At 50.5% G+C, this 27,464-nt stretch overlaps 1 protein-coding gene across 4 annotated transcripts in view; it reads left to right on the top strand.

Moving 5' to 3' along the window:
- Positions 1–27,464, top strand: part of LOC144121263 (matrix metalloproteinase-2-like) — a 202,010-nt gene that overhangs the window by 115,328 nt on the left and 59,218 nt on the right. For all 4 annotated transcript variants that reach the window (XR_013312582.1, XR_013312583.1, XM_077654383.1 and 1 more), the window contains exon 2: positions 140–411. Coding sequence is in view for 2 of the 4 variants with exons in the window: in XM_077654383.1 (XP_077510509.1) it covers positions 140–411 (272 nt within the window). In the remaining 2 variants the exon portion in view is untranslated. The remainder of the gene's footprint in view (positions 1–139; positions 412–27,464) is intronic.

Below are 27,464 nucleotides of genomic sequence, written 5' to 3'. Positions count from 1 at the left end.
AAAAAGAAAAACGAACCAGCTGAGAAACAAGTGCCAAGAAACAAAGCCGAACGTAGAAAGTAGTAGATGGCGCCGCGTTGGCTAAGCTCGCACGTTAATCTCACTTTTTCACCCCTCCCTTGCCTGTTCTCCTGCGCAGGGCTTCCTGGAGCGGTTCGGCTACATGGGCGACACGAGTCGCAACGCGGTGCTGCCCTCGGACAACCTGCGCACCGAGCAGGGCTTCCGGTCGGCGCTCAAGCGCATGCAGAGGTTCGCGGGCCTGCGCCCCACGGGGGTGCTGGACTCTGAGACGATGGCCATGATGAAGAGGCCTCGCTGCGGCGTCCCTGACGTCATCGGGCACGCCGAGCGCGTCAGGCGCTACGCGCTGCAGGGCGCCAAGTGGGACAAGACCGACCTCACCTGGAGGTGAGTGAGCAGTTCTGCGCATGCGCGCTTCTTAAATAAGGGCTCCTTTATGTTTAACAGCACTTGCTGCTGGGCTAGTTGGTTTTGGTTCATAATTAAATAGTTTTTAGGCGCAAAAAAGGACAAGACACATAGGGTAGGAGACAGGACGAAGCGCCATGACGTGGCGCTTCGTCCTGTCTCCTACCCTATGTGTCTTGTCCTTTTTTGCGCCTAAAAACTATTTAATTATGATCCTTTATGTTTGTCAGCAAACGCGCGCGATATCACGTGATCCTGCGCCGATACACTCTAAACAGAAAAGAGTAAAAAGGCAGTAAACTGCCCCCCAACGAGTGCGCTAGACGATAGTTTACTCTCTTTTTACTCTCACATAGAGAGGTATTGGTGTTTAGAGTGTAGAACACACTGCCAAACATTAACGCCGCCGCAGCTTCGTCAAGTATGGCCACGAAGGTGATGTCACCCTGCGTTTGCATTGCTTTGTTAGCTCGCTGCTGCCAGGGCAGAGCGTCGAACTTTGCACTTCGACAGCGGTTGAGAACTTCTTGGTCGATGCGGGACGAAAGGCGAAAAAAATCGTGCAGCTTCATCTCCAGCGGATCACGTGAACGAGCAGTGTCTCCTATAGTTGATCATTGCAGCGTGTATTCTAGATACGTTTTATACGAAGCCCTTTTTTTTGTTTCATTTCGCTTTGATTTCTACGTTACCAACAGCGATTTGCTTTATTTTACGCGTGTCTCTGCAAGCCAGGAACTGTTATTAATGAGATGAGTGAGGCTAAAACACTGTCTACTGGAAACACAAGCAATGTACTATATGTGACGAGTGCAGAATGACGAAAGGAGACAGTCGGGAACATTGAGGCTAAAGGAAATGTTGCCGTCCGCGTTTAACATGCACCGTAGGCTCCGGGAGGCGTAAATAAAGCGGCGACAGAAGCAAGGACGTCTCGGGCAGGACGATGGATCGAACAAAAATCCACCCCACGCAGAGTACACCGAAATAAAAATTCGAGACGGAGAGGTCGGCAAAAGATATGGGGAAAGGAACTGTGACACGTACATTACCGCTCACCGCAAGCAGAGCCTGCGGAGAGAAAACATGCCGGGAATACCTTCACAGAAAGGGGGGTTGGAGGAGGGGGGCAGTTGTTCTAGTGGAATGTGGTGCGAGAGGCTGGGCTTCAAGGAGTCAGCTCCGAAAGATTAAAAGCATGTCCGTGTCTGGGATGTACAAGGAAGGCACCTCTCCCGGGTGTTCGCGCAGAAACGGCTGCTTTCGAAGCGCAGCCCGCATTCGCACGAGGGCCAAACAAAGCTATCGAGGATTCAACCTTAGTCTTATACACAGAAGAAAAAAAAGAAAAACTGAGGGAGGTTCCGACAAGCAAGCCTGCTTTCAACGTGGAGAATGGCGGATGTGGGACACGTTACGCTTCGAGGAGAAAGGAGTCATACAAAAAGCTAAAATAAAAGACATAGACGGTGGTCGGAATGGAGAGAACGGAGCGCGGAGTCGAATACACCAAAAAGCCGGGCGGTGGCGCGCGCATCATTCTCTAGTCGAGCGGCAGCTTTGCTCTGCAGCGTCGCCTGGGGTGTCGTCGCGTCGTCTTCCCGCTCTTGAAGGATTTCAAGCGGCCTCGGCGGCATCACCTGTCCGCCACCGCCTTCCTGCTTGCAAAGCGGAGATGGGGAGTGTTGGTACCAGAGGGAAAGGAGGTAGGTTTCAAGGGTGCGTGTCCCGGGCATTTGTCAGGCGGGATTGCGCGCAGACAAGGAGACCTCGTCTGTTCTGGGCCACCCGCTGCAGAAGCGGCTGCTGCAGCAACAGCGGAAGAAGAGCCCACCGGGGAGAATTGAGAAGAACGACCGAAGAAGCAGAAGAAGAGGGTGAGAATGAGGAGGAGGGATTGTGGCGCCTAGCTTGCTAGCGCGCCAGCCAGGAGAAGGCGTCTCCCTTGAGTGATGGCCCAGAGGCGTGCGGAGAAGCCGACGCGAACGGCGCGCGAAGCACTGAGGGAGAGCCCGCTTGCCTTCCGCACCACCACCACCGCCACCACAGCAACCACCGCCGCGCACCACCACGGAGAGAGTGAATGAGAGAGAGAGAGGGGGGGGGGCAGCAGGCCGGCCGTGTGGTGGTGTTCCGCACCGGCGGGATGCCGAGGCAGCGCGAGAATCCACCGGGCTGGACGAATCGGCCAGGCCGAGCGAAAGACGTCTGCCGCGCTGGTCGCTGTCTTGAAGCTGCCTCCTCCTCACTCTTTTTCGGCCTTGCGTCTTGCGCCCGTGTCCCTCAGCGTCATCCGTGCGTTCCACGCCCGTTGTTTTGTTATGGTCGCGCAGGCGTCCAGCGCTAAGCGCGTCAGGGCGCAAGCCACGGTCCGAGCATCATTCATTACGAAGGAAGGTGGCAGCAGAGAAACCCCCGGATCCTCGGCAGCTGGGGTCGACTGCGTGGCCCCGCAGTCTCCCCCAGTAAACAAAGAACGCTGGCGAAACCCGACTCAGAGGGGCAGAAGCAATGATCTCCCTTGATACCCCGGAAGCCGAGAGAAAGAAGCGACTTGGAGAGAAAAGAAAAGGGGTTTAGGCAAGAAAGTGGGACACGTTGACTTCCCTTGCTGTATTGGCATATTAGGCAGGGATCGTGCGAGAGTCCACCGTTGCCTAATAAATTGGGCCGAGGATTTCGGCCGTTTTTCTAGCTGATCTAGCATCGCCAGTAAGCGATGTCTTTCGTCGGCACCGGGCGGTGGAGCCGCTGCAACGCACGTCTTGCGATGCCGCCTAAGCGGGATAAAGTCTGTACGTCACAAGTCACAAGCCGGTTCACGCGACAGGTTGGCTTCGCCTCCATGCACATGCTGTTTTGCGGAGAAGACGCTGTTGAGTGCACAGCCGGTTGTTTTCTACTAGTCGCACTCGCTTCGACGCCTCCGTGTTTTACTGGTAATAGTCATCATCATGAGCAAACTTTCCCGTGAAAATTTCACCTGCGCGTTACCTTTATACTAGATGGCTGTCAAGAGAGACTAACGTTAGAGGCTAGCTAGAACCTGCGCTAAGAGACAGAAAAAAAAAACAGCTCAAGCAATTCTTGCAATTTCCTTTTCTCAATGCTATAGGCAAACGATGACGCTCACATATGCGCACAATTGTTCTGCGTTCTCCTGCTCACATTTAGCTATTTGAACATGTTTATGTCTTTCCGTCTTTCGCTGTATACTATAGCGGATGGTTCACCTAAGCGGTTCTGCAGATTTTAAAAATAGGCCTTTTCATTTGGAAGAGCGCTTTTTCGGTATAGCATTTTCGGCGGTGTGGCACCATAATACAGCTAAAATGCGCTAACTAGTAGGCTGGTTAACTATAATAGAGTAGTTTACTTTTCAGCGATTACGGTTAGTCTCCTTATTTATCGATGGGCGTGTAACCCACAGTTTTTAGAATTCTTAAAACGCTGTTAACCTCGGCGCTGCGGCCCAACAAGTTTTGGCTATTTCGACGAGTTACGTGCACTGGAGAGGTTGCTTTGCCTGCAAGCTTTTCGAAAGCGCGTGTATTTTTTTTTCACAATTTTGGAAATATTCGTGGGGACACAGCGCCGAGGATAACCGCGTTTTCAAAATTGCGAAAACTGATATGGATATTACTTACGGTGGGCTACACGCCTCTCAGCAAATAAGAAGACTAACAGAATATAGATTGAGGTAATAAGGCCTCTCCCACACCACTCATGTGTCGCAGGCAAGGAAATTAATACTAATAGTTAAAAAAAAATTAACCATTCACTATTAGTTAACCAGCCTACTCGCCAGCAGGTCTAAGCTGTATTCCGATGCTGTACGCCGCTTTCAATGCTATGCCGAGAAAAGCGCTCTTATAACTCAAAAAGCCTATTTTTTAAAACTTGCAGAACATCTTAGGTGAGACGCCCTGTACACGGGCAGTCATAGGCAAAATTTACAGGCATGCGGGTTCGTGCCAAAAGAGAATTATTTGTGCGCATAGAGGCATAATAGTTCCTTGAAAAGCTCGGAGGCGTAAAGGGGGGGGGGGGGGGGGGCATCTACGCTCTACCCATTGGAACGAGCACCAGCTGAGTGGTTAGCAAGACAACATAATTTTTTTTTTTCTGCTAGCCTGCATCTCGTAAACTTTTGTTTGTGAGTGTACTTAAAAGCGTATTTCTGTCTAGCAGATTTCGAACCGATGACCATGCTTTTGTGCGCTCTTTTTTTTTTGCGGGCAGTTCGGGTGCGACCGTCATTAAAGACCCCTCTCCGCTGAATGGCATAAATTAGTCTCCCCTCCTCTGAGTACCTTAAAAAGCAGAATGTACGAAAAGGACAGGACACAAAGGAATTAAAATACACTAGCACTTCAGAAAATTTTTGCACAGCGTGAGAGGAATACGCTCTGATAAAACTTCCTACCGACCGGACGCTCACAGACGCTAACAGGGCCACATCGACCATCGGACTGATTTTTGTTTAGTACTTGCTTTGGCTGTGTGCCAAGTGATCTGCCAAGACTAATTAGTTGTTAGTCTAGGACAGTTGTTAGGAAGCAGTGTTAGTACAGCCGCTCCCCAAAACACTTCTCTGCCTTGTTTTGCTCTTTTTGTCTGCTTTCCTGATCCTAAAATAATATAAGGCGTCCGATTCGCTATAAGAACAAGCAGCACGAAAAAAAATAGACAAAAGAATGGCGGTCAGCACAAGCCTTTGTGTCGTCCACTCATCTTCTGTTCTCGTTAGCTCGCACTCTTTATCTTTATAGCATTAATAAATCAGCTCACTTTGTAGCACGTACTGTCAGAGTCCGATGTTACGATAAGTTTCACACACAAAAAAAATGGGAATTAGATGTGAGTCTTTATTTAGGTTCTCGTACAGTCGCTGGTAACATAATTTATTGTTGTCATATTTAACTCCGCATTAAAATAATTAGTTAGTTCAGTTAATCAACGCCTTTGAAAGGGGAAGTTTCCCGTTGGAAACTAAACTAAAATTCCAGGAAAGTACTCTGCTGCCGCTACAAATCGAGCTACAATGTAGAAGCTGTCGGCGGAAAGACGAGCAATATTGCCGTCGGTCAAAACTTCGTGTATATTGACGCCGTTGGTTTGCATTCGCGCTTTTTTTTTTTCATGCACATCTTTTTTTTGCAATCGTACAATTCAGCGTTGAATTGACCGTTCACGGCAGCCCCAGCGGACGGGCGGAGGAATAACTTTCAGAAGGAGTCGATTTTTTTAATATCGCTACGGTGAAATGTCAGCGGCTAAATGTGGATACACTCACGATAAAAGAACAAAAAACAAAGTTCGCACTTTGACCCGTCGAAAACGCTTGCATATAGCGCGGCTAGAAGGAGGGAGCAGGTCTTGGCCATTAGAAATTCTTTCAGGGGGGAAAGCTACTTCTTGACAGACGTTTTTCATTCTGGAGCCGCGTGAAAAATGGGAAAGGAATGATACAGCTCGACTGAAGTAAATGAATGAATACTAAGGTCGTCAAATCTGATGTGCTCTCCGAAACAATATATATACATCATAACGAAATATAAGGGGCCCGGCGATTACTGCGTTATAGCCATAGCTTCGTTATAACCCGTGTTTAAAGAGATCTTTCAAAGGTAACCGTTATTCCTTCGTTATATCCATTATTTCGTTATAAACCGACACACTATATATATATATATATATATATATATATATATATATATATATATATATATATAAAGACTTCTTGGCACGGTCAGTAGTAGTGAATAAACAGAGACCAACGTTTGAAAACAACGTAATTTGACGTTTCCGCCGTGGAACGGCCTTCATCACACACACACACACACACACACACACACACACACACACACACACACACACACACACACACACACACACACACACACACACATATATATATATATATATATATATATATATATATATATATATATATATATATATATATATATATATATATATATATATATATATATATATATATATATATATATATATATATATATAATCAATCACCGCACTTCGAACTTCTATGAAACCAGACATAGGAAGGGTATATTTTACCTCCCACGTGCAGCAGATGTAGATAAGTTCGACAGCTTTTCTGATTTTTTGGAATCTTTTCGGTGTACGTGAAGTTACTGTAAAAACCCGAGAAAAAACTCGCTGCTTCGCTTTCTTTTTTTTTATCTTGTAGGATTTCAAATTTTTGTTTTGCTCTGATTGTCAGGGCGTCCTTGGTGAGGGAAAATGAAAGCAGCGATTAGGTTTTACTGAGCTTGCAAGCAGGTAAAGGAACAACGCATGCCTGGCAAGCAGCTTTTTTTATTGCTGTTGGTGGGTGAGTCCTTGAATTAGTAAAAAATTACCGCTTTATAAAATGGAAATCATGACACCGCTTAAGGAAGCGCAGAAGCTGGCGTGTTACTGTTCGACGATAAGCTTCATTGAACTAATACCTATTGCGTCTGTTTTTTTTTTGTTTTTTGTTTTTCAAGAAAGTTTCCACAGGGACAGTAAGGATGGAGGTCAGCACGCATACTCGCCTGCTCAGAAAAAGAACTGAAATATGGAGAGTTTTCTCTCTCAGGCGTCGGAAATTCATAATATATGTGGTATCATATCATCCGATCACTGTAATCTGCAGCGCAGCGATACGTAACTGAGATTGGAACAAGCAGTTGTAATTAGTTATCGTCTCTGGTTGCGGTAGTCTCTCGTTCTTATAGTACTACACGCGGAGAATAAGAGAAAGGGGAAAAAATCGTCCCTGGTCAAACAATATTTTCACTTTCGATCCCAGTTCTCTTCCCTCCTCTTTCTTACTTCTTTCGTTTTATCATTTTTTTCATCCTCGAAGCTGGCCGGTGTATGTGCGCACCTGATTATTCGGAGCATTGTTCCTGCTAACTACCCCACAAGGCTCTCCCTGTTCCATGTGAAATGCGTGCTCGTAATTGATGCGGTCATTTCTGGAGAGAGCCAGGGAAGGGGCAGGGCAAGATCCCGTGTTGTTCCACCTCGTCCGGCGCACTACCTAACAAGCGGAGAAGAAGCCGCTCAACCATCGCAAACGAGGAACTTGTATGACTGAAGGCAGCGAAGCAAAGCCGAAAACAAAGTCTGGCAAAGTAATATCTGTGCGAGGGATGGTGGCTGCTTCGGTAACGACGGCAGCTCCCCCTCATCAACGAAGATTGCGAAGGAAACGCTTCGCGGGATTTCTCGGCCTGCGAGATCAAAACAGGGAGAAACGTCTTGGGACGTTATCTGCGTAACAAAGCGTCTCGGGGACGTGCTCGATCGTGCACAGGAAACGGGACGACTCCAGTAATCGCGAACCGCGAGCAGTAACGCTGATTATTGGGGAGACGAGACAGGGACTTCCTCAGTCCAGAGCACTTGGTTTCCTGGCCGCGTCACTTTCAGCGATCGCGCGCTGTGTTCCACGGCGCGCTGCATCGCGAACGGAAACTGCCGCCAGGCGAAAAGCGGCGCTCGCGACAGTGCGTACGACGCGCGAGCCGCGAGCACACTCGCCGAAATGCAAGACATTCGCCGAGCGTTCACCGAATGTGTTGCGTAGCGCGCGCTTTGCATGCACTGAATCTACTACGGCGGCGCGGTTGGGCGGCGATGAGAGGCGACGAATGGCTGGCTGCATTTGGCTGATTGGGGAGAGCGTCGTATCCACGCCTCATCAGCCTGAGGAGTGTGTGTGTGTGTGCGAGAGCGTACCGGAAGCGACTCGATTGCCTCTACACACGCGTAGCCAACGTAGCGAGTTCGGGACCGTGGACCGCGGCGGAGGCGAGCCATTTGGCCGCCGCGCTGTGCGCGTTGCGCCAGGCGTCGGAAATCGGAGGCGCGCAGTTCCGTCGTCGGCGTGAGCTGACTGGTCGAGTTGCGATGGCCGTCGCGTGTGGGTGGACGCGGTGGCTCGTTGCGGGACGCCAAGGGAATCGGAGCGGTTCCTCGAATCGCGCGTGGGCTGGATGCAGTGGTCCGTCCATTTTTCTTTTCTCTATCTCTCTCTCACTGCTTGATGACGGTGTTGCGCTCAGGCCAACATTCTTTTCGAGAAGACGGTGAACGCAGCGGTATTCGCGGTAACCAAATAATACAACTTGACGGCCATGCCGATGTGTATACCCTGACAAGGTCCATCGCCATATAGAGCTATTACAGCAAAAAAAAAAAAAAAATAATAATAATAATAATAATACATAATATGAACTTAACACCGGGAAATTACGATACGACGGTTGCATGAAAAGTCTCGAAGAAACTAGATTTTGCTGCACAGAGACATCAATGCTGCGACACCTGTCTTCTGGTAACAGTATAAAGATGTCGAACGAAACATCAGCTGATATAATGTTTACAATATTTCTGAAACGCCTGGCTTCCCAGCGACTGCAGCCAATGCAAACATTGATCATCGAGTCTACATTTCATGCATCCTTGCAAGGCTTTCAGAGGGGCTTGTCCTTTGGTGTGGCCACCGAAGCGAGCTTTCCCAGAAATTAGCCGTCGCCTCGGGGACCAACCGACTAGTGTTTACAAATTGGCGCCTCGTTCTCATCATCTTCTCCCGAATAACGCGGGGACAGCAGCGCGTCAATGGAGCCAGCTTCTCTAGCTTGTCATCTCGCCTGAGTCGCGACCCACACTCGGGGTTCTTCGTCCCATCGAACCTCCACGCTTCGCTGGGTGCGCGTCGTCCTGCATAATTAGCTCGAACGATAGATGGGGGAAGCGATGGTGCGAGTGAGGAGGTAGAGGGTAAAGGAAGGGCGGGGGGGGGGGGGGGGAGGGGGCAGTTTTGGAAAGAAGCCAGGTACAGGAGAAAGCCAGAAGAGGACGGACCCCCTGCCGGTTGCAGTCGCGCCACATACACGCGGGCGGGTGCGCGCCTGCGGGGCGTCGTCCGAGGGATTTCTCTCTTTTAGCTTGTTTACCGCGCCTCGCGCTTCGGAAACCTTTCGCCATTAAGGATCCCGGCGGCCGCCGCGCAACGTAAATGGATCCCGGACAATCTCGAAGTGAGGCTGCCAGCGGAGGAAACAAAAAATATTAAAAAAAGAAACAAGAGCGGTACAACTGCGTCTCCCCACCTCGATTAGCGAGCGATCTTGGCGAGGGGTAGTACGGAGTTGCAGCAGCGATCCGCGCCGTGGCACCGAGGCGAAAGTGGGCCGAGCAAGATGAGCGAAGACGCGGAACAATTACGGATTGAGAGAAGAAGCGCAAGGGGTGGAGAAGAAAAAGAATAAGAGAGAAAGAGAAATAAGCGAATCCGGCAAAGTGCACGCCGATGCCCGAAGGTTGTGACTGGCCCGCGAGCTTGACTGGGGTCATTTTTGTGTTTCCTACGGAGACGTCGTTGCGCAGTTTCTTTTTTGTCGTCCTGCGACAGCCAGCAACAAAAGCAGCAACAGCAATGAAAGAGAAATAGTTTAATGGCCCGATTGCTTGTTGGAACTTATTAAGGAAGCGTGAGTGATTTATTGGTACTTAAGGAGATATATACTGAAGCACGTCTTCCAGCGGCACTCCTGATGTGGTAAGCGCAATTAGTACTGAAAAAGTACAAAGTAATTGGTCATTAGTGCGATAAACAGCAAAACACAATGCGCAGTTATGGCGTAGGAAAAAGAGCTTTAATCAGAAGACACAGCCTGTGCATGTCCTCTTGAAAGCATGGGACGCTACTTTTAATTTGCGCGGGAGCATATAGACAAAAGATACCTATCGGCGGACCAAGATAAGAAAGCGATAAAGTCAGCAAAAGAAATTATGGTTGAATCAACACTGATAAGAATACGCCTGGGACAATCCACAGTGATGTGTTTATCGCATTCGCTGCCAACGTCAAACACGTCAATATACCACAGATGCATGCGCCTCATGTGCATGTCATTAAGAGAAATGAAAGGCCGCGTTTTTAACGCGATGACGTTAAGGTTCCTTTCTACAGAAATCCCGGCGTCGACTTCGTCGGCGTTGTGAGTGAAAAATCGGCCGGAGGAGACACATGCCAGCCTGGGGCGCAAGATTTTGATCGGCCTCACGCATTCCGCCATGGTCGAAAAATGGGCCAGTCACGTGATTTTGTCACGTGATCCTAGGTCACGTGACCTTGTGGCGTCATCACAACCTGCCCACCGGATTATGAGCAAACTGCCTACCGTGTCAGGTGACAGTTAAAATGATGTTACGTCGCGAGAGGTTGCTCAAGGTGAGCAACCTGGATCTCATAAGCCCCACCGATGGCAGCACCTGCCATCACAGGCAGTGGCGCATCGCTTAACCGCCGCACCACAGCGCCAGCAGTGGTAAGCGAAATCCCAGGTATCTATGATTGTTAAGTCGAGAATGACTAACTACGCGTATATGGATGTTAACCCGTTAACGCTATCGCGTCATGCCCTTGAGGCGGAGGCTAAGTGCCTCCTCCAATTTTCCAAAAAATTTTCTTGCCAACGTGATTCGCTTAACAAAGCACGCTGAAAGGCTAGTTGGTGTTGCATTGTTTCTAAAACAGTAACTGAGCGCTACTTATTTCAGACGAGCACACAGACATGACAGACAGGAAATGACTTCAACTAAGTTAATGGGGACACACACTCGCACATTTATTTAGAAGGAAGGCAGTGAGTGCATGCGCGTCTATAGACCCACTTGTGTTTACATGAAGCCGACAACTGAGTCTTTACCCGACAGACGAGCTCAACCTGACACTGTCAAGTTCGTGTGAACGCCATTTCTGCTGCGTTTTATTCACACATGTTATCGTAGCGCGATAAGCTTGATCAACCTGCTATAATTCTGAACATAAATCACACTTCCCGCGCCAGCCAACGTCGCACATTTGTAAACCACACTACGCAGAGCTAAAACGAGGCGGTAAAGAAATGTAGTCAGCTTCAAAAGAGTAAAGGAAAGGCAATTTAATTCTTCCATTACAGCGCTAGCTGTTATTGCCAGGCCATCCCCCGAGGTCTCGTTGTCGTCGTCCGCATATGACGTCATCGCATAGCAGGGTCTCGTGTCCACAACTGGTCACATTATTGATCCATGTATGAAGTGAGCACTTGGAACACATTATCTCGTCACAATCTTCCACACTTCTTATAGAGGTGACGCAGAAAGGAGCGTCACATTGACAACAGCTTGACCACCGCTTAAGCTTATTTCTGTATACGTCCCCGGTTCTTTTCCTACAAGGCATTTGGCGCTCTCAGCGAGGCGGCGGGTGTTCCGCCTGCTCGAGGGCGCGGCTCTTTAGTAGAGGTTCTAGCAGCGCGGGAGATAAGCCCCGACTGGTGTCGAGTGCGGGGCTTCTCCCATTGACAAGCGGCGTGGCAGCTGTGCTACGTCAGTCAAACCCGCGAGGCGTGAGGAGACTGCGGGCCCCTTACGGGACCGAGCGCCGGAAATGGTAATCGGCAGCGCTGTCAACCCCTGTCGTCCCATATACGCGTGTCGATGAACTCTGTTGCGTGCAGTGCGCGCTAATCCGTGGTTTAAACTCCAGTGTGCGTCCATATTTTTGTGAGATTGCCATTATACAGTGTATAGTCGCCGAACTTTATCCGTCTATTAACGAAGCCGTGCAGAGGAGTCGGTTTCCCATTGTAGTCAGCTCGAACCTTTAACAACGAGACCGGTCTCGCTAAGAGGAGGTGCACAGATCGACAGACCGACAACGTCCGTTTCGCTTTTCAATATAGGCGGCGCTACCTACCCTCCGTAATCGCCTACTATGAGGGTTTTTCTTTGCGCGCTTGCGAATGCGTTCTAGTTAGCCGCACAGTCCACCGTGCGGCATGAAGGGAACAATTTCGATTGCCTTCATTTTTCTTTGCTTTTCTGTGAAGCACGCAGTTAAGTTCTGTCGGCTATTGCGCAAGGGGAGGAGAACGCATCTTGCTCAAGAACGAATCAGTGGAGCAAGCAGCGCGAGCATGTGGGATTTTAGTCGCAGCAACAGTGAGGGGAAATAAGGGCTAAGCGGGATAAAACTTCGGATCCTCGTCAATGTCATATTGCAGGACAAAAAGGAGAAAGAAATACGAAAAAAATTAGAGATGCGAAACGGTGGAATCAAATTCATAGCGCAGCGCACGCAAATTGAGGATCTTAATGCACAACCGCAATTCGTTTTGTTAAAATTAAGCACCCCCTCCCCCCCACCCGCCAAAAAAAAAAATCGCTTTTGCGTTGATCGTTTTGGGAGCGCAGCGGTGGCCTAGTGGTTTGAGCATCCGCCGCGTACGCGAAAGGGGCAGGGTTGGATTTCCAGTGCCTTAGGGTACCCACCGTTTTTCCAATGAGTATAATAAGCTTTTCCCTGGCCTTGTGAAATGCTCTAGAGTCAAATTTCAGAGCGAACGAGCTCTTTGACCGCACCTCGTGCTAATCAAAAATATGCGAACCATGACACTTTTCGGCTAACCTGGCTTTGCTATCACCATATCGTTTATTTTTCTAATTTTTGTTGCGTGTGTTTCGAGACCCTTTGCTGGAACGGCTGCGAGCAGGATGACTTGATGAGCACGATTCGGTGAAAACGTACTCGCACTTCGAAGCGTGAGTCCAGGCAGAAGAAGACGCAGACGTTTGTTCCAGTCGGGAAGCATGAGCGTTTCGTGGAGGCCACTTTCCTTGGCGCCGTTTATATGCGGCCGTGAGCAGACGGCACGGCATCCGCCAAGGAAGGCCCCTCTCAGTCGGCGAGTTGGGCTCGTCTTCGTCTGGGCCTAAGACAAGTCCTACGAGACAAGACAAACTTCGTGTGGGCAGAAGTCAAATCCTCTTGTCGGAATTTGGCTAGCGGATTCCCTTCCGACCCTTGTTCACTTTGTGCTTGCAAGAATTCGATCTTCCATACACGCTCGCACTACCGTGGATTCGTGAGCACTTTTTGCTAGCATGCCTCGGAAACTTTTTCGGTCTTCCTTCATTGTTTCTCGCCAAACTTCCCGCCATTTTGAACAAAAAAAAATGCAATGGCCAGTAAACCCAGCGCAATGTATAACCAGTTTCTAATGTATACTCGGGCCGACCGTGAGGCATAATACATGGTAGTAAGCGATTTTTTTCATTGCGAAAGCACTACTTCACGATGTCAACGCTGCTCACCGGTTTGTGTGAAGCTTGACCTTGAGGGTGACCTTGGGCAAACCATAAATAAATTAAATAATATAACCCGCGGCGGCGCGAACAGATCAGCTTCGCTGGCTGCTGCACGACAGCACTAGACTATCTCCGCGGACGATGAAGGCTCGTGTTGAATGAAACACACTTTCACAATGTGCATTGCACGTCGTCGTCTTCATCAACTAATACTACCACCAAACTAATACTTGCGCTTTAATCTATGCGGCGATAGTGACAGAGAGATATGCGCTTCACGCGTCGTGGACAATTAACGTTGTTACAGAAACACGGCACTAGAGCAATACGCGTTGACAACATTGCTGTAGAAACACGGCACTGCAGCATAGGCCGCAGGAGTACGTTGCGCAAATTGGCACTGACAATGAAAAAGCTGAAGACGCGCATAACTGGCTGCTTGGGTCAGTGGACACCTCAACAGCGCTTTCCGGTACATGGCGCTGGTGTCCACCTGCAAGAAAACTGCGCTTTCGCACAATATTTCGCGCTTAGCAATGCTAAATCGCCAGCCAATTTGTTTCTTAACCTCTATGGCTGTACCGTCTTTTCACCGAGAGAAAATCGTTTGTACATTACGTAACGATTCATCTTTTCCCACTTCTTTTCCAAATGTTTCTAAACGACGACCTCTCACTGCTGGCCCTGGCCGTGTCGTCGACATGCGGCGGGACGCTCCGCGTAGAGCAAGATGGCGGAAGGGGGAGGAGGAGGTCGGGCAAGAAGGCGCGATGATGGCGGGTGTCGCGTATCCCCGATAAGAGTCGCGCTCACCGGATGCCCGGCCGCTCGGCCGTCGGGGACGCTTCGTATTATTTTTCCCGGTCCCCCTCTCCTTCCCGGAGTTGACTGAGCAGGGCGGAGCGCGATAAAGGTCCTGTGCACTCTCCCCCGGAGCATTCACTGCGCCTGCGCTCGCCTTCACATACGAGTAGATCGCACAGCGGTTTGCTGACTAACATTAAATGTCAGTGCGAGGCTTACTGGGAATCAACCAGGGCGGAGCATAGGCTGGCTGTCTGCGCAGCACAGTGTTACAAATTAAAAGAGCAGATTCGTAGGCCAGTTGGTTGCGCGTGTTATCAAAAGTTTTTTTGCAGTAGCACAGTACAGGACGGAATGTAAGCAGAAAGAACAGTGGGAACAGAAGGGCCCTTCGTCTTGTCAGTTTCTAACCTGTCTTACCCGCTGTAAGCGAGAGGAAGCATTTTAAAAGTGCGCATCGTGATTTCATGAGCGGAAATCGTATCGCACCGGACGTGCTGGACATAAACATTGCTAAGTCTCTGATTTTCGTCGCGTTAGCTTATAAGTATTAGCTTATAAGTCCTCGGAATCATGAAGATGCTAATACACGAGTTTAGTTCTAGTGTTGTATTAATTTCGCGATTCAGTTCACATTAGAGGACGGCTCCTGGCTTGTGACTTTTTCGTAGCAGACGCACGGCGCATCATGGACCGTTCCTACGTGCCGTTTCTTCTTCTTCTGCTTCTTCTTCTTTCTTCTTCTTCTTCTTCTTCTTCTTTGAAATTTTTCAGGCCGCCACCATACTTGCCTCCGATTCCCGCAGGTAGGCTCGTGTGCACTCATCCCGGCATTCCAGGGGTCTTTCGCTGCTTCAGAGCCTTAAGGCATTATGGCGGCTTCTAGAACTCCGCTATACGGCCTCGTATAGTGGCCTTATAGCTAATGAAAACAGGAGGTGCGTTTGTCCAGCTAAGTAAGTAGGTTTGGCCAAAGTTCGAACGCTGTATGGTCTATGCAGCCGACCTAGTTGTGCGTATCCGGCCACGCCCGCCACTTAATATTCGGGCGTGGTAATACCATTGGATGGCGAAGTGCACGTCGCTCCTTCAAACAGCACTGCATCCCATGTGATGTCAAATTGGCTGGAATATTTTGTTTTTACAACTAAGTACACGTTAAGTGCCACAGCTGAAAAGCGTTCGTAGTGAAAAAGTATACAAGACCGACGCCCTCGTCCCTCGTACTTTTCTCTCCAACTGTCGTCCGATTGTAGCACTGAAAAAGTAAAAGCTTACATTGACGAATTCTCAACATTAATTGCCTGACACTTCGGAATCCACATGCATTTCCTGGTCATTGTTACTACTCCTGCTTATTGCGATTGTGCAAGTCCCGTGAGTTCTGATGAGAAAATTCGTGGGGGTATGGTTTATGGGGGTTTAAGGCCCCAAAGCGACTCAGGCTGTGAGGGACGCCGTAGTGAAGGGCTCCGGAAATTTCGACCACCTGAGGTTCTTTAACGTGCACTGAAATCGCACAGTACACGGGCCTCTAGAATTTCGCCTCCATCGAAATTCGACCTCCACGGCTGGGATCGAACCCGCGTCTTTCGTCGTGTGGGTATGGGTTCCCCTATATCCATACCCGTCTCATTATGGGTGTCTGCATAAGAACCCGTATGGTGGCCTATAAAGCTAATGGGACCTCATACGGGATACGGGAACCCGTATGTATTCCATGTTCATTGCGAACAAGGGTCCGGTCAGGTTCTGCAACGTAACCGTGCGTCCTGACTTGGTCAGTGACTTGACTAATTACATGACCTGGTGGAAACCCTGGTGTTTGTACTGCGCAGTGGGAAACATGCGCCGTGTAGCAAATTCCCGTCGTCTGCATCGCTGGCTACGCCTGCGACGCGTGCGCGACTAGCGCAGTCCGCAGCAGCAGCAGCTCCGCGTGGCAGTCGGGACAGGAGTGGGGCGGCAGCCTAAAGGGGGGCTGCCCTCGGAGGATGTCATTAGAGCATCCTGTTTGGCGGCAGGGCGGGAGTCGACGACCCACCGCTAGGAGAGCTACAGGAGGGGCACCGTTTGTCGTGAGCGGGCGCGTCAGCCATGGGGGACTAGGCTGCACGCCACATTGTCCGCACCCCGACAGTCATTTCCTAGTTTCTGTGGCTTTGCTCTTCGTTTTTGCTTTTCGTATGTTACGCATATAATGTAGCCGTCAGAGCCGAATAGATAGAAGTGCGCGTTCTGCTTTCATTTCTATGTTTAATTTGGCGTCATTTAGGCAGCATGTAAAATTCAGAATTAGGACAGGAGGCATCTCAACTACACGTGTCGTGGCGGAGAAATTTTTAACGCTAGACGTCATTTGGTACGCGCGTCGCTTCCAGGGCATTCAAGCGAGCAAAAAAAAAACAAAAACAACTACATGGTAGCGATGACTGTGCAACAAATACCATAGTATGCTTGCAATCGCAGTGTCTCGTCGTAACCGGAAAGATGAAAGAAGCTAAAATTGATTCTGGTTTTGCGTGTTTTGCACCGCCTTCAGAATCAACCTTACCTGTGAACCAACTAGCTCAAACCAAAGTACTACATGAAAGAAGCAAATGTTGTGGTCGGCCAACAACTGCAGTAACCAGTTCGTAACGCTTTATCTTTATTCTTACTTTCATTCGGCGCACTTAGACGGATGCACGTGCGATAGATAGTAATCTGTTTTTTTTTTTTTAATCTGCTCTAGTGTTTACGAATATTATGAATGTTGAATGAGTCCTGTGTGCGAGTTAATCTTCGGATGGAAATCTCATGCACGCGAGACTACCTAGCTCCGAACGCATCGCTGCGTGAACTCTGAACTCCTCGCCCGAAGGAAACGGGCCAAAAGCGGCGTAATATCCAAAAGCGTATCACCCCCCCCCCCCCCCCCCCCCCCCCGCTACTCCGCTACTCCGCTTCACTTGTGCGGCGTGGCGTGGCGGAAAGAAGGGCGTAGGCAAACGTGTTGGCGAAAAATGTCTCCATTCACCCCGTAGCTACTGCCCGAGGCGATCTGAGGGTGATCGACCGTCCGTCGAGCGAAGTACACTGCACTGGAGTGGCGTGGTCCGTTTTTGTGCGCGGTTGATGTATGGTGCTGTGCTTGTTTTTGCTGGAGAGGTCTTTAAAGGCCCCTGTATTAAATTCGGCAGCCCGATTGGGCCAAAGCTCGGAGGTTAGCCTACTGTCGCCTGACCTGTGAGGAAAAATAAAAAAAAGAAACTATCTACAACTTACAGTACTTACATGCGCTGAAATCGTTGACGCGCCGCATTAACGCGATGGCACAGGGACTGCTGGGGCGGCTTGGTGATCTCGGAGGTTGTGCGTGAATAGCTTGTTGCGCCAGTGGAACACATAGCTGTGACGGTGCGCGTTGGTCGCTGGCCGAGCTGTTGACAACGGAGCCTCAGACTGTGGCCATGTAAAACGCCCCGGAGGCATCTCGAAAGGAGCAGCACTGGTCGTCCAGCCTGAAGCGGCGAAAATTGGCAGCGGTGGGGCCGAATGAGATTGCGTGAGAGAGGGAGGGTGAGAGAGAAAGAGAGAGAATTGTAAATAAAGGATGTCATCCTAAGTTATAATCCTCTGAATGAGAATGCCGCAATGCATCTCGCCCTGGGTGCTTTAAAATTCCCCCCACCTTTGCACGGGACCGAATTAACAGTAATGAACGATCCCGTGTACAGTGAGCCAACGGTAATAGAAGCAAGGTTGCAGTGAATTGTGTACCCTAGGCATTACTGCAGTCACCTGACGAAAAAAACAGTGAAAACGGAGCAGTAATATAATTGCATATCATTAACAGTATGACCGATACATCGAAACAAACAAAAATGCGGCGCACGTTATATGTTGGCAATCCACCGGGCAAAACTATTTATAATAAACGTTTGCGAGAGCCGTTGCTCGGGTGCACCCATGACTTCCGTAAGTTCTGGTGATACTGCTTCCGGGTGGCGCCAACCTTTCTCGAAGTGGCCGCATGAAATAGGTGAATTTCGAAGCCGACTTTCGCAATTAGTAAGATCAAAGTAAGATAAATTAGTAAGATCAAAGGCGGGGGAAAGGGACGCCGTGCTGACATCGGTGCCTCATCATAAGCGGGAGGCAGGTGGGAAGGAACGTGTCGTGACGCACGGCAACTCTGAGGCATGAATTACTGCTTGGCCTTTCCAACCGCTTTCATTCCTTCGGAAACTGCCCCCCCCCCCCCCCCTGCATGTATTATGTGTACAATCGACTTAGTTGTCATTAGCCAGATACTTCCGACCCCCCCCCCCCTAATTGCCCCCACTGCGATCAGATTAGGGCAGCTCTTAGCATGCGCACGTGTTCGTGCGTGCGTATGGTTTTAGCTGTCATTGAGGAATCTTCGTCTATTAGCAACATGTATATACTTCACTCAGCATAAGGCGCCCCTCGGCGAAATGTAGCTAGTCCTAGCAATAAGCGATAATAGCGAGAAAAGCTAACGTGCACTAATCGGGCTGGTTACCTCCAGTTGATTAGTTCGCCTAATGAATGGATGACCATGTCGATGTTTGTGGACCCAACAAGCTCTCTCTGCACGCGTTGCCTGTTCCACTGCAAACTCCACATCACTTCTACTGGCCGATCCGTCCGGCGCCCCTGCAGCAGCAATCTGGTTTTATAGGCGTGATCGTCTCTTGCGTTAGGCGCGGAGGCCTTGGCGATGTCCGCACGCGCCAAGTGAACGGCGGTAAGGGCTGCCATGAACCCTTGCGGCGCCGGCACGGCGGCGCTTTCGACCGGCGAGCGTGTAATCTGCGCAACTGGACACCCAACGGAGCCGGGGGCAGAAGCGCGTACCCTTGGTCTGGACGGCGCCAGGCAGTGCAGTCGCTTGCTTAGAAGTCTGTCACGATATATGGCTTCTCTCATATCAGAGGTACCGAATTCTTTTGCGAGCTGCGATGGCTATTTTCTTTTTATTTTGCTTGCCCTAGTTAAGCTATTGGTGGACTGTGTCTGCAAACCGACTGCGAATATATAATTTTTTTTTCCTCTTGGGGGAGTGGAGGACTAGTGAAAACAAATCACGTCCATTCGCAAACACGTGCTCATAGGCATGCTGTCAGCTCTTGAGAAAAAAGTGTGCGATTACTGCGGGTCAGTAAAGTGAAAGCGTTAATCCTTTTGTTCTTGATACAGGAAGCGTTCATCGTCCATACTTAATAATAATAATAATTGGTTTTGGGGGGAAAGGAAATGGTGCAGTATCTGTCTCATATATCGTTGCACACCTGAACCGCGCCATACTTGGCATGAGATTACTGAAGTAGGCCTCTGTCCTACATCAAATTTGTCTCGATGATGTCGATGATGACGTGAACATGACCTCCGTCGTATCTGGGCTGCTTCTTTTATCACTTCATCCCTTGCATAAGCGCGAAGGTCCCTGCTCAAGGGAGTACGGGATGTGGCAAAGGTTATGGCCGTGCATCCCAATTATTGTGCCCTGCGAAGCAAGGAGCTATTATACGCGACAAAATATCCCTCCATGCTTACTAAGGGGAACGCAGTAAGAACCGCCCTTTTTGCCTGTCCTGTGGACACACCTGCGGTAACATTTAACGGTTTTGTTGAGGCGTCGGGGACTGGGCAGCACCGCGCTTTCCCTCGGTGGTCTCCCTCAACATCGTTGTTTGTTTTCGCCGAGCTTTGTGCGTTGTCTATGAACTCTACACCGTTAAATAATGCATAGCGTTGTCTAAGCCAGAGAGCTGGCGTCACCTACTGTGGTGCCGGGTTGACAAGCATGTCCGCCCCTAGAGGACTATTCCGCATGCATCCTGGCCGATCAGCGCCTGTGTGCCGACAGTTCACGACAGCCGACGATTCAGCACCCAGGCTACAGCCTTTGTTTCGTTAGCTCGAGCACCATTGGCTCTCATTTCACCTGGCTTATATAACTGTACCACAGGGTTGCTACTGATGGCAGAGTACCGTCTTCGCGCTACGACACCTAACACGACCTACGGAACGGCCTGCGGCGTGAACACCCGAACATCGCCACACTTCCGGCTTTGTTATGGGAAAGTTCCCCATTCCACGCGCCACTTCCGTTGGTATAGGGAGTGCGGCAGCGGACGAGCTGCGCACAGCATGGCTTCTCTGCGTACGAAAAAAAGAAGAAATGGGAGGAAAGGGGGGGGGGGGGGGGTGCACGGCGCCACGCGCACACATATCGCTGTGCGCTCTTCTCGGCGGCGGCGGCCGGTGGGCGTTCCGAGAGCGCGCTGCTCGAGTTTCCCCCCTGCCCAGCGCGTCTGCTCGTGTCTTGGTCCCGCTGTGGGGCGAGGGGACGACGCCGCCGACCGCGACCGAAACCGGAGACGCGAGGCAAGGGCGCTGTGCCGCCGCCGCCGATGATGATAAGGGCGCCCGTCGTCGCCTCGACGCGCGCCGGCCGCATAAGCTGCCGCCTGCGCTCCGGAAAGCGCCAGTCGGCATCTCGTCCCCCAGACGATGATGCACGCCGCCGCTCCCTCCCAGAGGGTAGCAGCACAGCCGCGACGGAGGCGACCAGGATTGCTCGAGTGGAGGAGCTGGGCCCATCTCGGGAAGTCGTGGCTGCGTCGCCGCCCGGTCGGTCGCTGTGCACTCGGATGGATACGGGATAGAGCTGTCGAACAACCGAACGGGCAAGGAGGCGGTGAGGCGGCGTGGTTGCGTTTGAGGATACTGATAGACTTTCCTTATTTCTTGGAATAATTTAGCTGCTCGGTATTTTGCCCAGTGAAGCGCGGTGAAGCATAGTGAGTGAGCATGCCTTTTCAGTCCTTCCTTCTCCCCCCCCCCCCCCCTTTATCTCTTTACTGCTGCACACGTGGCTTCCGCATATCAGTCACTTTTGCATAACGGACAGCAACGAGGCAATATCGGCAACCTTAGGTCTTTTCTGTGCTGTTCTTGTACTTCTCAGTGTCCCTTCACCGACGCATTCGCAATGAGAACGTTCCAGCAATGGGGCCATTATGCAATACATTCTTGAAGCCAATCAAACCGTAATGTCAGGGCTTGACCAGCCCTGTAGAGCTGTTAGTGGAGGCCGAGGGAATAAGTTCACGTCGCTTCCAGGCTTCTTGTGTCGTCGCAGGAGGTTTTTATAGGGTCGGGTTCGCGTACTCGTGGAGGCCATAAGCAGCGACGGAGGACGTCACTGTTTAGTCGGCGCATACTTTCCTTCCGTAGTCACCCGACGTGCGGTAACACGAGAAGCTCATGACTGTGCACAGCTGCCGGACGGGGTATCATCTTATCAGTGAGCACAACATCAACTGCGCGCAGACGCTTGACGCCATGCAGAGTTCGCAGAAAACGCCTCTGCGCTGGGGTTACGCCCAGTGGGGGCGGTGCAACAGCGTCTCTTGAGTGTAGCACCAGAGTTCTCCGATTAGTGTGTGTCCTTTCTGGTGCTTTCTTTGAACATCCCACTCAACGGAGCTGAAGAACAGGCGGCAGAGCAGAAGACAAGAAGCCGAAGACGTCATCCGCTTGGAGGGGCTCCCTCACTCAGTTTGGCTGTGGTGTAACGGGCGCCTGACCCATCACAACCTCCTTGAGTGAGTGAGGCCTAACCGAGGAGTGCATCTGGCGACCCGTGGACTTTCCGGGAGAAGAAACTGAGCGCAAAAAATTGGAAGCAAGCGCCCTTCTTTTGTTCAGCCTTCCGATGTGCCTTCTACCTATCTGTTTACACTGTTGTGTTTTCTTTGTGGAATTACCAATAAAGATGCCTTCACCCGGCTGCTTGTCTGCAGCGTTGAGATGCACGCATTCCTGTGACGCAATTAGAACTGCAATAACTTCTGGTTTCTGTCATGTTCTGTTACTACTTCTTTCCTTGCAGACCAACGCAAAAAGTTCACCAATAGCGTGCGCTTATTGCTTTTCGTCCGCTGGCTTAATTAAGTAAAGTCGTCTGTTCACTCCATAGATGTAGGTAAGCGTGTGTGTGTGTGTGTGTGTGTGTGTGTGTGTGTGTGTGTGTGTGTGTGTGTGTGTGTGTGTGTGTGTGTGTGTGTGTGTGTGTGTGTGTGTGTGTGTGTGTGTGCGCGCGCGCGCGCGCGCGATATATGCCGCATGAGAAAGACGCGCTCCATGTCCTACATGTTGTCTCGCCAGATGAGTGCCACCCAGTATGTGCATAGTCTCCTCTGACCCAGACCGCTCCAAGCAATTCATTGCATTATGACGTCATCACCTTTCATTCGCACCCTCACTCTCCTTTTACTTTCCCTTCCCCAGTTGTGGAGCGGCAGGCCAGGGTCTTATTACCGCCGGCCGACCTCTCCACCTTCCCGTTCATTAAATTACTTTCTCTCTCTCCCTGGTAAAAACTGATTGAGATCACTTGAGTAACACCGGGACCTTCTTTTACAAGTCGTACAGCAGGAAATAAGACAGAGTATATTGTATTATTTACCAGAATTATTAACTATATCAGTGTTTAATTTTTGTTTCTTACTATAACACTGGCTATCGTTTTTGGTGTAAACCGTGTCTGATTCAACCCATCATAAAGAGAACGCGACGCGCAGCCTCCCATGCACACCTTTAATGCGGCTTATTCAATTCGCCAATTTCTTCTTTTCTTTCTACGTGCATTATTCGCCACTTTCTCCTTTATCTGCTTAAGCCGGCAAAATTGGAAGGCACTGCTTAAGACAGCTGTTCGATCAGTGGACCGTGACTCGCGAGATGTTCGGCTTGCGGTTCTGATTTGCGCTGCGTGCTCTCCGAGCGAGATTTCGCTGCCAGAGCTTTGATTTTAGCCGGAAATCAAATCGAAGTCGGAAAAGAAAAAAATCAGCGAAATAAAACGAGTGGAATGCCACCTCGGAAGAAGGAAGGAAAGAATTCATATGCCTCTGCGGGAGCTCAGAGCGCTGTACGGTGGTACGAAAACAAAAACTGGTTTCTTTTTCTGCGCGTATCCCTCCATATCTTCTTGTTTCGAGCCAACGAGACTTCAAAATTGCTGCTGGCATTTCCCTGGCCTCCTTCTCTCCTTCGCTTCCTCGCAGTTTCGGCTCCCACGCCAGTACCGGGGCGGCGGCATACGCGCGAGTCGATTGTAATTTTTCGCTCGCCGCTCCAAAGCCTTGTGTTCTCTGCGCCTGTTCCCCCTTGGCGCGCGGGCCGATCGAGCACGAGTAATGCGGCTCGCGTAAGCGCGCGCGCTCGTGCACCGCGGCTCCAACTTTCTTAATGTCTCCATTTTTTTCCCTTCCTCTCGAGGTTATGCACCCCCTTCCTTTCTCTCTCTCCTTTCTTTATGCGCTTTAGAGAAAGTCTAATCATGGCCGGCTTTGGCACGAGTGCTGTCTTCGCGAAATCGACGCGTTTCTCCAACTTGAGGAGGATCTCGTTGCTCGCTGTGCTTCTGTTCGCTTTCTTTCTTTTCATCTCTCCCTCTCTTTCTCTGTACTCCTCGACTATCTTCGTTTCTGCTTGTTATATCCGGTAGCTTTATCCATTCTCGGCCGTTGCATGTGCTTTGGGAAATCAGCTTCGCTGCATCCGTTCAGTCTCTTCGGCCGCAATTCTTGCGCGTGATTCAGAATGGAAAAAAGTGTATTGAAAGAATGCGACAGAAGGAATACAAAGCCTATACCGCTATAGAGGGACAGCCAGCCCAGTTTTGTTGTCGGTCGCTGCTAATGCAATCGATTTTTTTTCTGTCAGTCTTCTTCATCTTAGAGTGGCGAAGCCGCCCCCTCTGCAAACTTCGAGCTAAGCGAACTAGGGTTCGTTTATATTGTACATACTGATAAAGTCGTTTGTGTATTATTGCAAGGCAGAAGTAGTGAGCGCGGGGTGGAGCGCTAGCGCCGATCTCGCTGACCGTTAAACTGCGGCATCGTGTCACGTCGTCTGGCCACTTCGACCGGCTTACCGCCGCGTGACAATGTGTTATTAAAGCGGTGAGCCCAAGGACAAACAGAGGGGCATATATATTAAACGCGTCCTATTGAACGGAGCGCGTACTTTATAAAGCAGTGAGTGCTTGAGCACCGCAACGCGTTAAAAGCTTTAAAAAAGGAGCCCTATATCGCATGTTCAAGTCAAGAAAGAGGCGATTAAAGATGGCGAATTGAAATTGACGCGACCCGAATTGCGAATTGCCGTGTTGGGTTTGCATGCGCATCTAAATACGCGCCAGACGCAGAGGAAGCCCGTTGGCCAAACGAGATGCCAGAGAACACACGCATGGGTAAGGCGGTGACAGTGCGGGGCAGCTGTAGGAAAGACTTCACTCGACTGGCATCCGCGCCTCCCAATCTGTCAAGAAATGTCGTGACGTATGAGTAGAGCCGCTCCTATGCGACAACTCGGGGAAGATTGTTCCTCTGAGTGAGATGAAGTTCGAGCGTGGGTGTATATATATAGGGTCAAATATGCAAAGAGGGCATGCCAGCCTGCACAGACGGCTTTTAAAGGTTGCAACGCAAAGATAAAAAAAAACGTGCGCGAAATGGCTTGACGAAGAGGGCGGAAGAGGCGTTTATTGAAGCACATAGAACACTGTAGTGTATAGCATAGCGCGATGCACATCCGCGATTTGTGACCTCGAGACGACTGGACCAGGAGCTGACCTTCCTCTTTACCTAGAAAAAAACGAACCCGACCCTGTATAACTAAGATGTTCTCACTCTCTCTCTCTCTCTCTTTCTCCCCCCTCATTCTCAGCTGTGCACATGGGGCGTCGCGAAGCGAGATTTTGAATTTTCCCGCCCAGTGTAAGTTCGCAGTTTCCTAAACGAACGGCTGACGTCGCGGCTTATGCGTGGAGGACGTTGGAGGAATGCGGGCTGCACTGACCCGTAGTAGTTGTTGTTATTGGCTATTTATTAATAAAATAACAATAGAAGAAAAAAAAGACCCAAAAGCGCTAAAACCATTTCTTGTCCCCTGCGCGTCTGCTATTCATTACAGAAAAGATGGCCTCGTAGTCGTCAGCTTATCTTGCGGCCTGTCCCGCTGCGGCCGCGCGGCAGCTTCAAGTCAGTTGCAAATGGGGGAATGGGTGCCAAGCCCCGCTGGTCCCGTCGTGGCCACTTCCGGTCAGCTGGAATGCGTTTGGATTTCCGGCTTCGTAAACAGAAACACATGTCGCCTCAAGCCTTGCAAGTCTTCGGCAGCACTTTACTCACGGTCCGCGAACGCCGCACTCTGACTTGTCCGTTGAGTTCAAATCCAAACTAGATTATTGGGCCCGGCATGATTATTTTTAATTAATCAAGTAAAGGGTCCTCAAAATGGGGCTGAACGTGATTTAAGCGCGGGCAGCTGAAGACGTTGAGAGCGAGAGAAGAAGAATGAATAATTAAAGCCATTATTCTAAGTGGAGGGATTTTTCTCGGCCGATGTTTGGGATGCTGCTAATGAGCTCGGCCTCTAAAGATGTCGAGCACCCCTTGATGTGACTGGCTGTTTTGATTGTTTATCTTGTATCTTTTTTTAACGGTGCAGAACAATGTTTCATGTCCTCTTACGCTAACAAAAAAAGTTAATTTGCATTGCTCGTCGACGCCTGCCCATCCTCTTCGTCGAGCCGACGTAGCCATCACTCCGTCACGAGCACACACGAATTTACAGTGGTTAGATCCCCGCGGTAGCGGCTTGCAGTCGCGCGCATATGCTGAATTCTCTAGGCTGGAACACTGGGATGATGTTGATTTGTTATTATGGCAAGTGCGGCAAACTTCTAGCTCTCTATATTCATCAACGCCTGTTAACTACACCTTTTCGCCTCATTTTCCGATCCTCAGAGCAACGTGCCTCAATCCGCCCCCTTTTCCCTTCCTGTCATCAAGGTCTCCCTTCTCACTGTTATCGTACCTGCATATAATTATAATACGCCGTTTCCACTTAAGAATGCATTATTTCTCGCCAGTCTGACCTGACGCTTCGTGTGGCTTACCTTTCCTCGTGCTTTATCCAGCGCTGCGGGCGAAGTTGCCGTAACAAGATTTTTCCTACGACCCTTTGCAGCTCCCCAGTATGCGCCCCAGCTCCACGCTTTCCAAGCGCTGGTGTAAGTCGAGTCTGAAGAAGCGCATACGCGTGTGTGCTCTTTTCCACGGACATACACGACGAGCCTATTTCACTACAACTACTTTACTACTTTTGAGCACATTTTTCAAAACTTTTCTACCGCGAAAACCGTAGCAACAGGCTCACGTCTACACGCTTGTGCATGAGCTGTACGTATACACAGCGGTATCGCATTAGAAGGAACGACGGCAACCAAAAGCCAGCTGCGTCGGTGTTTGATGTGGCGCATCCGACGCCGAGCGCTGCCGTTAATGCATCGCGCAGCGGCGGCAGGGGAGAAATATCTCGAGTTGTGTACACCGAGCCGGCGCCTCGAGCCGCGCGTCCGGCCCGGAAACGGAGAGCAGCGTCGAAACGCGAGAGGCGAGCGCAGTGCCTATCGCCGCCCGGTCGGCGCCAGAGAAGCTGCTGCATGGCTGACGGGCGCCGTCCGCTCCTGCGTGCGACGACGGACGGAGAGCCGCAGCTCCGACGGATATGCGAGCAGAAACGATCTCTCGCCGCGGGGCCCGGCGAGAAACTTCTTCATAAATCGACGGAGCCTCCTCCCGCGATAGAAGAAGAGGCGGCTGCCCCAATAAATCTGCTATGCGCGCTGCCGGCCGCGGCGTCGTCGAGCGGAGGCGGCGAGACCGCGAGCAGTCGCGCTAACGGGCTTTCAATAGAAGCAGATAAGCGGGAGGAGGGTCCTTGCTCCCTGACGGACCTGCCGTCCACAGCCGACCGACCGGGGAAGCTCGCTACGGCTTATGTTTCCAACGGCTCGCTCCCCCCTTTCGAGAACGAAAAGCGAGGAAGAGGAGAGTCTTTTGTAGCGAAAGCTACACTGGCCACGAACTTGCGATTTCGCAGTGGCGGTGCTCCGAGGCGGCACAGAGACAGACCTTGAGCCGTTGCCTAGCAACCTCCCCAGCTGGGCGGACGCCGCGCCATCTGGAATGACGTCACAC

This window comes from Amblyomma americanum, chromosome 2, assembly GCF_052857255.1.
Source record: "Amblyomma americanum isolate KBUSLIRL-KWMA chromosome 2, ASM5285725v1, whole genome shotgun sequence".
Lineage (NCBI taxonomy): Eukaryota > Metazoa > Arthropoda > Arachnida > Ixodida > Ixodidae > Amblyomma > Amblyomma americanum.
Note: the sequence above shows the minus strand (reverse complement) of the source record. Positions and strands in the feature narration are given on the sequence as shown.